The sequence below is a fragment of the Sturnira hondurensis genome, unplaced genomic scaffold, assembly GCF_014824575.4.
Source record: "Sturnira hondurensis isolate 20B ecotype Veracruz unplaced genomic scaffold, ASM1482457v3 Scaffold0010448, whole genome shotgun sequence".
Classification (NCBI taxonomy): Eukaryota; Metazoa; Chordata; class Mammalia; order Chiroptera; family Phyllostomidae; genus Sturnira; species Sturnira hondurensis.
Window position 1 is genome coordinate 2,504,584 of NW_028083079.1, and position 15,762 is coordinate 2,520,345.

Below are 15,762 nucleotides of genomic sequence, written 5' to 3' on the forward strand. Positions count from 1 at the left end.
CTGATGTTATGCAGTGTAAGAGAGAGGTGCCCAATAACTGCCTAACCGTGGTACCTCTCTCTCTTGAAAGCAAGTTTTAGGAGACACAAACCGGATGAAGACTTGGCCCTACCTGCTTGAAGCTTGTAGCCTGATGGGGAAGACAGGTGCCCATACAGTGAGGCTAACACAAAGTGGGGTGATAACAGAATCACCAGAATCAAAAGTGGGCGGAGGGGGGTGCCCTTAGAGAAGGGGGAAATCATTTTCAGCTACAGATGACGATGATGATTTTGGTGTTCCTAATCATCATCATTGTAATAATAATAATAATAATAATAATGCAATTAAAATAGCCAAGGCTAATTAATGAGTACCTTCTATGGGCCAGGCCCTGTGTGAGGAACTTTCCCAGCATTGCCCCTAGTCCTCCTGACACCCCTTTTAGGTGGACGTAGTTATCCGTTTTCCCAGGTGTGGGTAGTCCTGTGCAGAAACGTGTATTAAGCTGAACTTAATGTGGAGAGTAGGATTTTGGAAGGCTGAGATTCAGGAAGAGAGATCGTGAGGCAGAAGAGGGGAAGATAGATGTGCTTAGGGAATGGGCCTAATTGGGGAAAACTGGAGGTTCCCAGATGAGGAACTCATGAGAACTTGGGTGGGAGGGTGTGGGAGGAAGAAGAAGGCTGGGTGGTAAGGAAGAGACGCCGAGAGCCAAGCCGGGAGAGCCACCCAGAGGCAGACTGTCCGTTTTTCCCTAGGAGGAGAAAACAGGAGACCAGCATCCAGAGGGATGTGCCTGCCGCGACTGTGCTAAGCTGCCTCGCTGAACACTGCTGGTGTCCCTCTGCGCTAAATGGCAGAGACACAAAGCAACTGTGGACCTAGGTCTGTCCATCCAATTCTGATACTGCTGGCTTAAAAAAATAATAAGCACACAAGAGTTTTGAATTTGGACTGATTTTTTTTCTGGGATAATGCTCTTTTTAAAAAAAAAATAAATTTGACCAATTTATCTTATACACACCAGGCCAAAAAGAGAGACAGGTGATCCCAAATAAATCTTTGTCCTTTTCTCATCATCAGCCTTGGTCTCCCTAGACTCTCTTGGTCCTGCTCAGTTTGATCTTCTGTAATTTCTCCTCCATCTACGCACTGAAAGGAATAAACAGTATCTTAAGATGGAAGGAAGGAGGTAGATGCCCACATGAATTCCAGTCCCTGTGATTTTCCCATGATGCATTTGGGAGATAGATACTCAGCTTGGCTATAAGTAGTTGGGAAGACCTCACCCTGCAGAGGAAAGCTTTCAACCACAGCGCTCTTTTCCTTTGTGTGGGTCCCCCCAAAAGAGATGGAGAGAGGAGAAGAAAGGCCAGTGGGACCAGGAGCCAGGATGGGTACTGTGGATTCTTTCTCTTTTGGGAAACAGAGGCTTCTCAGAGCATGAGAAAAAAAAATCCCACATACAAACAGGGGAATGGCTCCAACATCCCACATTTCTGCTTTGGGCCAGAAAGAAGAATGCCACCCCCTGAAAAGATTGCTTCTGTAATTACAACTGAACAAACAACCAATTAAAATGTCTCCCCTGGCCCCACTCCACCCTTCTCTTCCTCTCCTGAAACTTTCTCAGCTTAGAGCAACGGGGCAAAGAGGTGACTTTCTCTAATAACATTTGTGCTCTTTGCCTGAGAGAACACTTGATGGAAATGGACAAACCAGTTAGAAAATAATAAATAGTGTGGAAAGGGCTGATTCAAGAAAACCTCAGCTTCTCTGTGTTTTCATTCTTCTCCCACACATTGTTTCCCTTTTCACCATGGCCCTGAGTGTGCTTAGAAACGAGGGTGAGGTTGTGGGAAGTGTTGGCCACATCTAGAGTTACACTTGGCCATGTCCTTCTCTGATCTCCAAACCCCTGTTATTTTGTCTATAAGATGGGGATAAATAATAGGAAGAGCAAACATTTATTCCGTTTTTCTACATGCCAGGTATTGTAGTAAGCCTTTTAGTCTTCCCTTATTAATAACCCAGATCTCCTAAACAACTCTGTGAGGCAGTTACTGTTATTATTTTTGTTTTGTGAGTAGAGTAACTGCCATGCCGGAAGTTAAGTCAATTGCTCCGGGTGACCCAAATATGAAGTGGGAGAGCTGGATTCAAACCCAGGACCTGGCTTGAGAATGAGCCATCTTACCCACTCTGTGGCTTCAAATACTGCACAGAGATGGGGCAGCATGAGTAGCTGGCATCTAGCGAGTGCTTAATAAGTGTCGGTTTTCCTCTTCTGATCTCAGAAAAGACTGGTTTGAACGCCTTAGGGGGCTTCCAGTCTAAGAAGCTGAAGATGGGCTCTAGGGGGAGAAAAGGTCACGGCAGCAAGACTTTGAGTCGATATCTGTACTTATATGGCCGTCTTCAGATTGGTCACGTCAACCAAGTTCTGGTCAATGTGGATGCAACCTCTCTTGGCCCTGCCTTTATCCTCAGTTCATGTTAACTTGTGTTTTGAAAGGCCCTGAAAATTAGGATTCCATGAACATCTGGTCTCATGAACTCTCAAAGATGTGGGTGGACAGGAGGGCACTGGGGTCTTAGACTTGGCCTAGTCCTCTCAGCATAGAGTTGCAGGCTGTGACCCACAGAAAAGCTCTGTGTAGCACCCGGGGTGTTAAGTAAACTGAGGTCTCATAGGAAGACAGTGCTGAAATGGTGACTAAATATTTTAGCTTTTCCCCTTCCCAATGTAAATGCAACTCCATCTGTGTTTACGGAGTGCTTTTCAGGTGTCAGGCCCTGTGCTGAGGACTCAGTAAACAGACATGAATAAGGCACCCTCTCTGCCCTCCAGGGAGCCACCAAGAGTGGCAGAGGTGACAGGTGAAGTGGTTATTAGAATGGTGTTAGAGCGTATACTAATAGGAGGTGGATGAATACAAAGACAGTAAATTGAGGGGAGGTAATGGGTTAATCAGGGAAGTCTTCCTGGAAGAGAGGTACCAGAATGGACTCGAGATTTGTTCATCAGGGGACAAAATGGGGAGTAGAGTCCCTGACGGAGGGAAGAGCATGAGTAAAGGCACTGGGGCAAGTGCTTCCTCGTGGCGCTGCCAGGGCCCACTGGGAAATTCAAGAGAGGGAACAGAGAGAGAGGAGGCTAACAGTGCAGACAGGTTCTTGCAGGCCATGCTGGGGATCTTGGACTTCACTCTTTCCCATACAGAGGCCCTTCTATGACTCACAGGGGAACACAAGGGAGCCATTTTTGCGTGCTGTACGAGCCAGGCTCTGTGCCAGCCCCCCTATGAAGAGACAAAATTATAAAAAAGAAAAACACTGTTAACTGACTGTGTGACCTTAGCAAGGTATGAAGGTACTGGAAGCCTCTGTTTTCTCCTCTCGAAAATGGGGATAATAATACCGTCTCCCTCAGTGTGAGTAAGTTGATTAAAGGAAATAATCCACATAGACTCAAGCCACGTAGAAGGGCCCAGCACACATTAAATATCATTATTTGTAGACTTTATCTCAACTACTATATCCAGCAGCCTACCTGCTTATTTATTTATGTTTTTTTAAACTTATTCATTGATGTATTTTCTCAAGAAATGACTATCGGCCGCTCTCAAGATCTCTAAAATACATGATGACAGATGTAAAATAGGAGCCGAAAGGATGGGCAGGGAGCAGGACGCCTCTCTCAGTTTAGGAAATGAGCTGTTGAATAATACGCCTGTGACTGGTCCAGAGCTTTAGCAATTCTGTCCCAACGCGAGAGTCTTACTCTGCAAGGGAGGAGTTCTTAGGTATTGAGAACCTATGACATTCCAGTCTCTTTCCAAAGACCGTCTCTTTCTTTATCCAATATGTGTTTGTTCTGTGTATTAAAGAGTTTTGACAATTGTACTACAGTGAGTTAATTCACGTTCCAGATATGTCAGACTTCCATGGCAGCTACCTCAAGTACAATATCCTTCTCTAGTCTGTTTTACAAAGAAATAGGGGCTTATAGAATGGAGCATCATTTACTACAGGCGGCAGCATGATGCCCCGATCAAAGGAGTATCGGTTTCTGAGCTAGAAAGAATTGGCCTTAAACCCAGTTCTGCAACTTTGGACAACATGTTTAAGAACATTGGGCCATATGGTGCTTCTCTTGAAAACCAAGTAACAGTGGTTTGTGTAGAGATGGTAGACAGACGCAAAGAAGGCTTCCCAGTACAGCCCTGCATTTACTAAATGAATGGTGCAAGGTGCATAGTGAATGAGGAGGAAAGAAGCCAAGACTAGAAAGTAGGCAATCTCTTCCATGGTCTGTACTCTTGATCGGTACTCACACTATGCACCTTGCACCCTGCCACTAATCAATACAGGCAGAATCCTTGGGGACACAGACGTTTTCTTTAGATAAATCTAGATTCTGAACTGCCTCTGCTCTCTGTAAGCTGAGCAACCTTATCAAGTCTCTTAAAATCATAAGAATGTAATTTTCTTATCTATAACATGGCGTCATATCACTTACGTATTGAGAGAAGTCAATGAGGTGGTGTTTATAAAGGGCTTAGCAAAGTGCCTGACACATAGTAGCTCTTAGTTAATGAGCAGTACCTGTTGTGTGGAGAGTGACTTTTGTGGATGGTGATGACAGCCAGGGTTCTTTTTCTGTTGCAGAGCATACTTGGATGTCAATGAACTGAAGAGCATTCTTAGACTGGATGGAACCACACACCTCAATATCTTCTTTGCAAACTCCTCGGAGGAGGAATTGGCAGGAGTAGCCACTTGGCCGTGGGACAAGGAGGCCCTACTGCCCTTAGGTGAGAATTAGAAACGTCTTCAGGAGGGTGTTGGGTTAGTGCAGGACTGCATTTGCTAGTGATGCTGCTGCTGCTGATCACGGTGGTCACAGTCCTGATGGTGGTGGTGGGATGGGCATAGCGAATGATTTATTATTGATAAATAAATAAGTGTATTGATTTATTATTATTTTTTAATTTATAAAACTCTTCAGCATCCCTGATCTCATTTTAACCACCAAGAAATGCTCTGAAGACAATCATACAATATTACTAAGCGTATTTTACCCATGGGAAGGCTGAGAGTAAAAGAGGGAGTGGGGCTTATCCAAGGTCACACAAGTAGGTGGCAGAGCCATATTTTGAACTGAAATTTATGACTCTGTCCATGGATTCTTAGTTCATGGAGACTTTTTCTCAGCCTGATGACCACCTTGTGCTGTCACAGCCAAGCATGGGTTGGCTTGAAAGACACCAAAGAGGCAAGAGAAAGTGCATTGATAAGAACGCCTCTTTCCTTCACATTCCACCTACCAGCAACACCAGGGACTCTTCTGACATTCAGATGATGCATGTCCATACATAAGACATGGGTTTATACAAGTCAGCCACCAAAGTCAGAAACGACGGTGGTTTCCAAACCAGACCCTGCCAGCAAACAGTATAGCTGTTCAATTGTTATTTTTCCCTACTCTTGCAGTTCACAGGTATATGTAGACGTGCATTTTTTAACTTGTACATATTTGAAATCATAGTGTAGATGCAAGTTTGTCTTTTTTTTTGAAGATTATTTATTTATTTATTTTTAGAGGGGAAGGGAAGGAGAGAAGGAGAGAAATATCAATGTATGGTTGCCTCTCGTGAGTCCCCTGCTGGGAACTGGCCTGCAACCCAGGCACGTGCCCTGACTGGGAATCGAACCGCGATTGTGTGGTTCGCAGGCCCGCGCTCAATCCACTGAGCTACACCAGCCAGGGCAAGTTTGTCTTTTTTTCACCTACTATTATACTATCTACATTTTTCTGTGTTGCAGCAATCTTCTTAGTTACTTCCCACCCAACTTTTTTTTTTAATTTAACATCACAAGAGAAAAGCATCTTCCTAGGTTATTTCCATCTCTCTAAGGATGAGATTTGTAATGGCCACATAATACTCCACGGAGTAGGGGCACTGCAGTTTATTTAACCGTTTTTGCTTTGGTAGAATGTTTCCATTATCTACACCAAGGAATAGCGATGACTCAGTGAGCATCTTCACCAGGGAATGTTTGGGCTCAGCAGGAAGCAGTGCTAGGTATCTCCTCAGTCTGCCTCGCCCCCCAGTGACATACCCAGAGTCCCGTAACGGCTCCAAAGTGCTGATATCTTGGAGATGAAGGACTCTGCAACTTCAAATAATGAAATTGCGTGGAATCAAACTCTAGACTTAGTTCGCTTCGGATAGCTGATACTTCACGGTTGTTTTTAAGAGAACAAACCCAGTGTGTGTCTGTCTATGTCCATGTGTATAGTTATACAAATAGAAGTAGATGCAAAGATAAATATGTAGCAGTTCTTAACTTGGGGATGGGGGCATTCTATCCCCTAGGAGATATTTGGCAATGTCTAGAGATATTTGTGGTTGATTCAAACGAGAGGATGCTACTGGCATCTAGTGCGTAAAGGCCAGTGATACCGCTGAATCTCCTACAATATCCACAAAAAGGAATTACCTAATCCAACATGCTGATAGTGCGGAGATTGAGAAACCCTGAGATAGGTGATGAACGAGTAGATGGACAGATAGACAGACAGCCATAAACAGGGGTTGGGCAGAAGAGGGAGTGCAACTTAGGCAAACTGGGGGAGGATCAGCTTATATGAGCTGCCTCGTATGATGTATGGGAATCATGCTGGCCCGGAGTCCAAATCCACAGTTGTTCTCAGCTATTACTTGACTTAGCAGTATGGCCTTAGGCAAGTCTCTTTCCCTTTCCAGATCTCAGTTTCTTCAGATTTTAAATGATCGGGTTATACTAGATGGCCTCCAAGGACCCTTCTCAGTGCAGAAATGTTGCACTATTGGAAAAGCAACTGCAAAGGCCATGAGCAGAGTCTTAAAGGGGTTGAGCAACACGCTTCTAAGGTAGAGGAAAATACTCCTGGTAATTCCACGAATTTCAGAGACTGGCTCAGAACCAGGACCACAGAAGGCTATAAATCCATAGCATGTTATAGTATTTCAGGATGATGTCAGGCTCAAGCTATTTCACCTTTTAAGAGAAGCAATGAAACAGGACTCTGGCTCTGTACTGTCGCTCTCTGAAGAGGGCTGAGTTGGGAGGGAATGAGGTAAAACCACCAGACCCAGCCTGGACATTAAGTCTGCAACCCTTCCTTATTCCTGAAAATACCTAAGGTGTCCTCCCACCAATTCCCTCCATATCAGAGCTTCAGGGAGAGACAGAGAATCACTGCCACTGTTGTGGCTGTTTATTTTAGAACTCACCAGAGATGCAAACTCACTTTCTCAAGATCACACAGCCAATATGAAGCAAATTGAGGATTGCAACCCAAGTCAGGCTGACTCCTGCTGTCCTTCAGGCTGCCCCCTCCCCATCCTGAGAGCTATTGATCATAAGCAATTTCTCTACAGTAACTTCAATCAAACCTAATTATAAGAGAGAGAGAGAGAGGGAGAGAGAGAGAGAGAGAAAGTGTGTGTGTGTGTATTTACCCTTTCCTCCTCCTGTTACACCATCATCCCTAGAAACAGTCTTGGGTGAGAAGGGGATTGTGCTACATATTATGATTGACAGAAAATAATTGAGAGGCAATAATTGATTGCCTGTCTCAGTTTCTCTCCCTCCCTGCCTCTGCCTGCCCCTCCTCACATACACACATGCATGCCCACACACCCTCTCATACTTCTTTATCTTTGTGCTAGAAGAAGGCTCTGACCTGTTGAGAATTAATAGCCTCTGTGAGCCCCAAGACTGAGCGAGTTCACCCTCCCAGCCTTTCAGTCTGAGATAAAACTCCCTGCACGCGAGCTCCAGGCTTGCCAGGACAAATCAACAAGGTTATGCTTTCTTACCATTATAAGATGCTGCTCTGCACTTAAAGTTCCTACTCACAGGAAGCTTAGACCGAAATTTTAACCTTCCCTTAGACACACTTAGATGTTAAAGTTTAAATGTCTTTCTGCTAGCCTACATGTATTTCTCCAGTGCCTAAAATGAACATGCAGTGAGTAATGCTGTCTGTTGATTCTGCTGAGACCTGTTCCATTTGTCTCCCCAGACAAAGCAGTGCTCTGTCTTCTAAGGCAGGCCATGTGGACCATTGCTTCTCCAACAAGAATGTACAGACACGTCATCTGGGGCTATTATTAAAATTCAGATTCTGGTTCTGTAGGTCTCGGGTGGGCTCTGAGAGTCTGCATTTCTAGTCACCTTCCAGGTGATGCCCGTGTTGTTTGTTCATGAGCCGCACTTTGAGTAACAAGTAGTTAGACAGTAAGTACGGCCCTCACGGTATGTCAAATGCTATACTAGCTGCTTCTATGTGATTAGACCTGGCAAAACTCCCTTTGTTGGGTCAGCATTCAGCGAATATTGAACACACATTCAAAGCGATGCCATGTTTGGGTCCCTGAGGTAGGCATTAGCAGTAGAACCCAGATTAAGAGCCCTAGTTTTGGAGCCCAAGGATCACGATTCAGATTTCCACACCAGCTAACTCTTGATCGTGGGCCAGGCACTTTGCTTCTCTGTGCATCGGTGCCTGTCTCATTGCATTGTAAATGATTGTGATGATGCACACAAGATACACTCAGCCCAGGGCCTGAGGAGACATAGTAATGCTCAAGAAACACTGGCTTTTGGCCACTGTTGTAAGAGTAAGTGCCACATGGTGCTGGCCTTCATGCATGTCCACTCTCTATAGACTATACAGATGGAGGGCTGGGATTCAGAGGGGGTCACTGACTTGCTCCATGTCACAGAGTTAGCGAAGGCAAAATGAGAATGGAAACCGAGGTGTCTGGCCTCGAGGCCTTCCCGTAAACAAAAGTGTGTAGAATGTTTATAAACTAGGGTGCGACTTACTTTCTGAGGAAGAAGTCGCAGCAGAGATGTTTGCCAGCCCAGAAATCAAAGTCCTTGAGTGCTAATCATGCCACCTCTTTCAAGCAGTTTGAAATCACTCTGGGTAAGTTGCCTCACTCCTTTAGGCATGGGCGTCTTCATCTGGAAGTGAAGGGGTTGCATAAAATGACTTGCGAGACTCCTTCCTCCTAAATCAGTGATTCACATTACAAGTCATAACAACTCCTAGGGCAGTGGAGGCAGAAGGCGGAGAAGCCTGTGGTTACTTTGGGCAGCACCCGCATATTGGGGGATTCCTGAACCAGGAAGGAAAGTGTCCAGCTTGTCTAAAGCTCTGATTTTCACCCTGCAGGTGGCATTGTCTTGAACCCCTCTTTCTACGGCATTCCGGGGCATACCCACACCATGATCCATGAGATCGGGCACAGCCTGGGCCTCTACCACATCTTCCGAGGCATCTCGGAAATCCAGTCTTGCAGCGACCCCTGCATGGAGACCGAGCCCTCCTTTGAGACCGGAGACCTCTGCAGCGACACCAACCCAGCCCCGAAATACAAGTCCTGCGGTGACCCGGGGCCAGGAAATGACACCTGTGGCTTTCATAGCTTCTTCAACACTCCTTACAACAACTTCATGAGTTACGCAGGTAGGGAACTATGCTCTGCAGGGTGCGCAGGGCTGGATGTCCGATACGGGCTCTAGTCCTGACTCAGAGTAGCTTTGAGCAAGCTGTTTACCCATGCTAATGTGTCTTCTTCCCAAGAAAGACCTCATCCCAGATGATCAGAGTACTAAGCCTTCTGTGAAGTCCTCAAGTGTACCTGGGCGATGTTTCATCTGAAAGGGCCTCAGAAAGACACACGCTGGGAAGCTGCCCAGGGCTGATAGTCAGGAAAGCTGGGTAGGAGGCCTGCCTCTGCCACTGGTTCACCCAATACCTTTCAGTCTATTGCATCCTCTCTTTTGTCAAGAAAATGGGCTCTTTTAGACCTGATCTCCAAGGATCCTCTTGGTTTTGCAGCTCTCTTCTTCTCAGAATACATTCTTGTAGCTGGTGGTCTTTGAACCTTTAAAAAAGAACACAAAACTCATACTCTACTATTTTATTACCAGAGAGAGAGAGAGAGAGAGATGCTTCTAGTTTTTAAATACATAGTGATTCCATGGATTGATACTTTTTGTAACTGCACACGTCTTATCAAAGCCCTTTTTATTCTGTCGGTAACAGTATTAAGGATTCACTCATTGGGTTCTAGGATGCCCCGCACTTCCTTCTAGCGTATAGCAAGACCACAGCTAGCCCTTTTCACACTTGCGGCCAATTAGAACAAGACACCCCTTCCTCAGAGCAGTCATGGCCCTCCCTGCTGGCCCGGTGAGCCAAGAGCCCTTGTGGAAAGCAAGATCTATTATAACAACTCTATTATAAGATTCAATGCAGGCGTCTCTTTCTCCCACTAGAAAGAGCAAGTTCTGTGAAGACGGAGATTGTCTCTAATCCATCACTGTGTTCCTAGTACCTAGAACCGGGCTATGTGCTTTAATAAATGTGTCTTAGAAAGAAAGGGAGGCAGGGAGGCAGGGACAGAAAAAAATGAATGAATTCTCCTATAATAAGTCTATAAAATTGATTCTGATCAGTAACATGTTTCTGCTTATATAAAAATTTATGGTCCATAAAGAATTTTATTATACTCCATCTCATTTAACTCTAACCCCAATTCTCAGGGGTAGGAAGTGTCCACCCTTTACAGATGACAGTGCTGGGACTCTCTGAAGTTATTTGCCACAGGTCACTCATCTGACTCCAGGCATTTTTTTTTTCCTTCTACAAAGGTGCCACTCTTTTCAAAAGACCTAGATGACATGTGAGTGGGAAATGGAGCAACGTGGGTGGTTTTCACACTCTGCTCCACAGAGAGGCTTCGTGGGAGGGGCTAGGATGCCCTGGGTGGGGCTCTAGGCTTCTATTTCCACTTGAACCCTGGAGGCCCCCTTCCAAGTATTTTTCATTCCTCCTGGGGCTTTGCTTCAGATTGCATGTCGGAAGTTGATTTGCTGCTAAAAGGCAATGCGTTGATGACCCCCAAGGGTCTTCTGCCTTCCCATTTGGGTGGGGACCGCTGGGGGCCTCAGGTTCATGTAGTCCAAACCCGAGGTCTCTTGCAGAGTCCATAACCCACACTGGCACCATGTACAGAGTCTGTTGGTTCAGGTCTCTAAAAGGGGCCGGAGTGCTGGGTATTTCCTCAAAAGCAGATTCCCACTGGGCTCCCATTCCCAGCCCGGCTGACATCCCACATGCAGGGCCCCGTCGCCTCACACAGCCCTGCTTACGTTCCATTTCTGTAGCACCTTTTCTTGGCCAGCTCGATGCACATGGAAAATAAACAATAACATGAGTTTGGAAGTTTGCCGGCCTCTTAGGAGCCTAGGAGCTGCCACTAGCTACCAGACCCCCATAAACTAAATCCTTTTTTGTTCCCCTTTGTACAGATCTAAAGGGTGATTGATTTACTGTTGTTTTTTTAAAGGAACCCCTCAGCTCAGTGACCCATTAACAGCAGAACTAATTCACTGAGCTACGATAACAAACTTATACCCGCAAAAGCATATTCGAGGCGACCACGAGCTTTGCAATGTTTGTTTTCCTTAGGATCTCTGATAGATGAGGTGACAAAAGCAGCTGGAGGAAATTCAAATGCAGAACGGGATCGGGTTCTCAGGGCTGGGAGAGCGGTGGCAGTGACACAGGGACTGGGCTGTCCAGGCGAGAGGGCGCAGGCCTCGCAGGGTCAGCTGCTGAGAGTCCAGTCCTTCCTGGGTGCTTCTGGCCAGGCCTGGTCACTAACTGGGTAAGGGGGTCCAGTGCAGTGCTGCTTGCAGAAGCCTTCACAGAGAAGCGTATGTTCTGTGTCTGTGCTGCCCGGGAAGCTAGCCAGTGGCCATATGTGGCTGTGGAGCCCTTAAACTATGGCTGGTGAGATGGAGGAACTGAATTGTTTTTCTGACGCAACTTTAATTCATTTAAGTGGAAATAACCATACATGGCTGCCGGCTACCATATTGATCGGCGCAGGTTTACAATACTTTTTGAGTGCCTGGGGTGTGTCAGACACTGTGTGAAACACTTCTTAGGTTTGTCTCACAGAATCTTCAAAATAACCCAGTGAGGTAAGTGCTCTTACTATTCCACCCATTTTACAGATGCAGAGAGTGTGGTTTGGGGAGCCTAAGTAGCTTGCCCAGAATCACACAGCAAGACCCAGACAAGCTTTTCCTACTGCAGAGTTGTTCATCGCTAATTACCTGGCTTTCTTTCTGACGTTGGGTGAGACCGAGAAGGCCCAAAGAGCTCAGCTCAGGCAGGCCCCGGACAGATGATGGGGGTGAGCATATTGAGCCACAGGAGAGTGTTGTCACATTGCCCTGGAAGCAGCCTGGACTCCACTTCCTGAAGATAATAGGCCATCGGGGGCCCACCAGGCACCAGGGCCTCCCCAAAAGTGTGGTAACCGGGCCTTTTCCAGGCTATGGGAACCACCATCTGGTTACCCTCTTCCTGCGTGTTAGGGCCTTTTACTACGCACATGTGCTTTGACCCAGCCTTCTCCTATCTAGGGAATAGATCCTAAGGGAATAAGGCAGTTGATGTGTTTAAAGATTTACTCATACCAATGTTCTTAGCAAGGTTCATACTCTGAATATTAATTAGGCATTTACTATCTGCCAGGCATAGAAGAAAAATGCTCATGTGTGTGAAAAATTAGGAACAGCTTACACGTCTTAAGGGAATAGATTGCTGAAATCAATCACAAGGCATCCATATGATTCAACAGTATGTGGTCGCTAACAGTGATATTGGAGATGATGGAGGGAAGAAACAGGAGAATGATACAGTGGTTCAGAGCATGAGGTTTGGAGCGTGGGGACTGAACCTGCACCCTTCAGCACTGGCCTTTGACCCAAGTGAGTTACTTCTCCTGTCTGAGCTTCAGTTACTTCACTGGTACCATGGAGAACAATCACACTTAACTAGGTGATAGTAGGTGTCATTGTACAGGTAACAGACTTAATATCATAACTAGTGCTCCATCAATGACAATTAGTAGGATCATTTATGCGTTATTTGTTGGGAAAACAGTCACAGAGTCTTATGTAGAGAGTAAAACCAGTGTCTGTGAGCATGTGTGTGTGTGTCTGTGCTGATGAGAATTTCACATATTTGACATCTTCACATGCACACACATACCTGTATACTAGAGATTAATTCTGGTATCTCTAGGTAATGAGTTTAGGGTGGTATTTATTTCCTTGTAACACTTTTTTGCCATATTACAAATGTCTTACAGAGAATATCTGTAACTTTCATATTCACTTATTATTCTTGATATCATCGCCATTATCATTATTGTTAAAACTGCAAAAAAGGGGAGGGGTTTTTACGAAGGGCAACTTGGGTATCCATGCACTTGACATGGGTCAGCTTATTAAAAGCCCTCACCAGTGTTAGGAGGCAGGTAACATCACTATTGCCCAGTTTCCAGTGGATAAAAATGAGGTTGTCAGGGGTCAGCATTTTGCTCACAGTCCACAGGAAGTGAAGGAACCACATTCGTGCCCTGCACCTCTGTGCTCTGTGGCTTCCCAGCCACAGATGGAAACATGTTCTTGAGAACAAAGTTGTGTTAGTAAACCCAGGGCACTCCTTCGACATCATGGGACTGGTCATCATCCCAGCTTGCTGACATCCCCAAATTCCTTTCTGGTGGGGGACAAGCTGGGGACAGAAGAACAAGATGTACTGGCTGGTCCTGGAGACCAGGGTAAAGTGGCCACAGATGTCGGCAGAGGAGGCATGTGATGGTGGGAAGCCAGACATGAGCTAATTGAGACAGAGCATTTATGATAAACAGAAACCCTTGGGCACCTCACCCCAGGTCTTCATAGCAGCTCTGTGCTGTGTATCCTGGGGCAGACTTTGTTTTCTGATGCTGGCTTTACATTTCAAATGCATCTCTGTTTCCCTACCAGGTTCTATCTCCAATCCATTTTCCAAATTCTTTTCTTATTGACCAACATGGGAATGACTACTTTTTAAGTTATAAAAAGTAAATATGCTTCTTTGGGGGTAAAAGAAACAAATCAGAGTGTATAGAGAAAAAAAATCACTGTGCTTCTTCTCCATTCATCTTGATAAATACTTTGTATGCTCCAGCTCCCTGAGTGCTCACTACAAGTCTATGTAGTGGGATTGATTTAAATATCCCTGACATACATGTAAGGGATCAGAGATTTGAAGTTACTTCTTTTATTTGGAAATGATTGATTAGTATTCTGTTTATGCCTGTGCCTAAGGTACACAGCCGTTTCCTTATTAATCGAGAGATGTGCTGTATCTAATATTTTACTATTATAATCCATGCTTCAAAATCCATACCGTCCAACTGCCCAGCACCTGCCCAAACTTATTTGCTGTTTGTTTGATAAGGGAAGTGAGTTTATGCTGCAGGATTCCCAGTGGTGGGTTTATTTTAAGATCTGGCAAGCCCCGTGCTCCTCTGTCTGGGGCCCAGCTGCGGAAACCCTGACCAGGCGGACACCTCTGGGAAGTGGTGTTTTTGGAAACCAAGCCAAAACAGTGCATTACCCTGGGGCAGCTGAAAAAAAGCTGCTGAAGGAAGAGATGGGAGACAAGCTTCTTCCTTGGGGGCTGAGTCTTGGGTCATCACCTTCAGTGCACATCTTAGAAAAGAGAGCATAAGATTGAAGGTCATTATAACTAAAGACATTTAAGGGATTGTGTTCCAGCCCCCTCAGACTCAAGCTCAACACCTGTTTATCAAGCCCCTGCAGGGTCCTGTATCCACACAAAATCTCGTTTATGCTCAGAAGTTCTCATATGGATGAGAAGCTTGGCCTTAGAGTCAAGATTGCCTGGGTTCACATCTCACATTTGTCTCTAGCCCTGTGATCTTAAGTTACGTGATCTCACCTAGCCTCAGTTTCCTCCTCTGTAGAGTGGAGAAAATCATGGTGCTTATTCCAAAACTAATAGAAGAGCTCTGTGTGTCCAAAGCACAGTTCACCACGCCTGGCTCACACAGAGCAGTACAAGTCTCAGTGTCAGTTCTGTGCAGAAGGGGTCATGGCGTGGCCATCAGGCCTCTGCGGTCTCACAACTCCAGGTCCCACAGTCCCTCACTCACATTTCTTTCCCAGTCTTAGCCGTGCAATCTGGTTGACGTCAAATACCTCCTTCTTCAGAAGCCTCTTGGATTCAGTCTCCTTCGCCAACATGCTCTCTTCTGTTCCTCAGCGATCATCATCACCGACTCCAGCAGCCTTATAACAAACTGACTAATACAACAAACTGACCTTCCCTTTGTAACTAGATTGGTGGCTCCTCAAGGGCAGGAATGTTTTATGTTTTACCTTTCTGTGGCTCTTGGCACAAAGCAGAGACTATGTGATAGATGCTCGCAAGGTTTGCCTGAAGGATGATATCACTGCATCAATAAAGAACAGAATTACTGAATGAGTGGATGAGTGAATGTGAAGGAAAGAATGAAGAAACAAGTGAGTACATAAAGGAACAAAGGGATGAGTGAGTGAATAAAGAGGTAAATGAATGAGTGAATGAGAGGTATTGAATGAGTGATGAGGGAGGGAACAGATAAGGGGACGTGTGACCAGCGGATCTTGGGCTCATGGGAAGCAGCTTGCCTTGCCCTTGTCCTTAGCCACGACCTCTGGGCTGTTCCCTCTCAGTCTCAGATGTACTTTTCAGTTGCATCCACCCTCCCCATTCTCTTGTTCCCCCTCACCTGTCTGCAGAAGTGATGACTACACTAATTTGTTCACAGACCATTAACTCTTGAGTGCTGGAAGAGGCCA

General features: G+C 45.6%; 1 protein-coding gene across 1 annotated transcript in view; it reads left to right on the plus strand.

The window, feature by feature from the left end:
* PAPPA (pappalysin 1) overlaps positions 1–15,762 on the plus strand; it is a 224,054-nt gene that overhangs the window by 48,674 nt on the left and 159,618 nt on the right. The window contains 2 exon segments of the mRNA XM_037059146.1: positions 4,654–4,799; positions 9,218–9,511. Of these exon segments, the coding sequence (XP_036915041.1) occupies positions 4,654–4,799; positions 9,218–9,511 (440 nt within the window).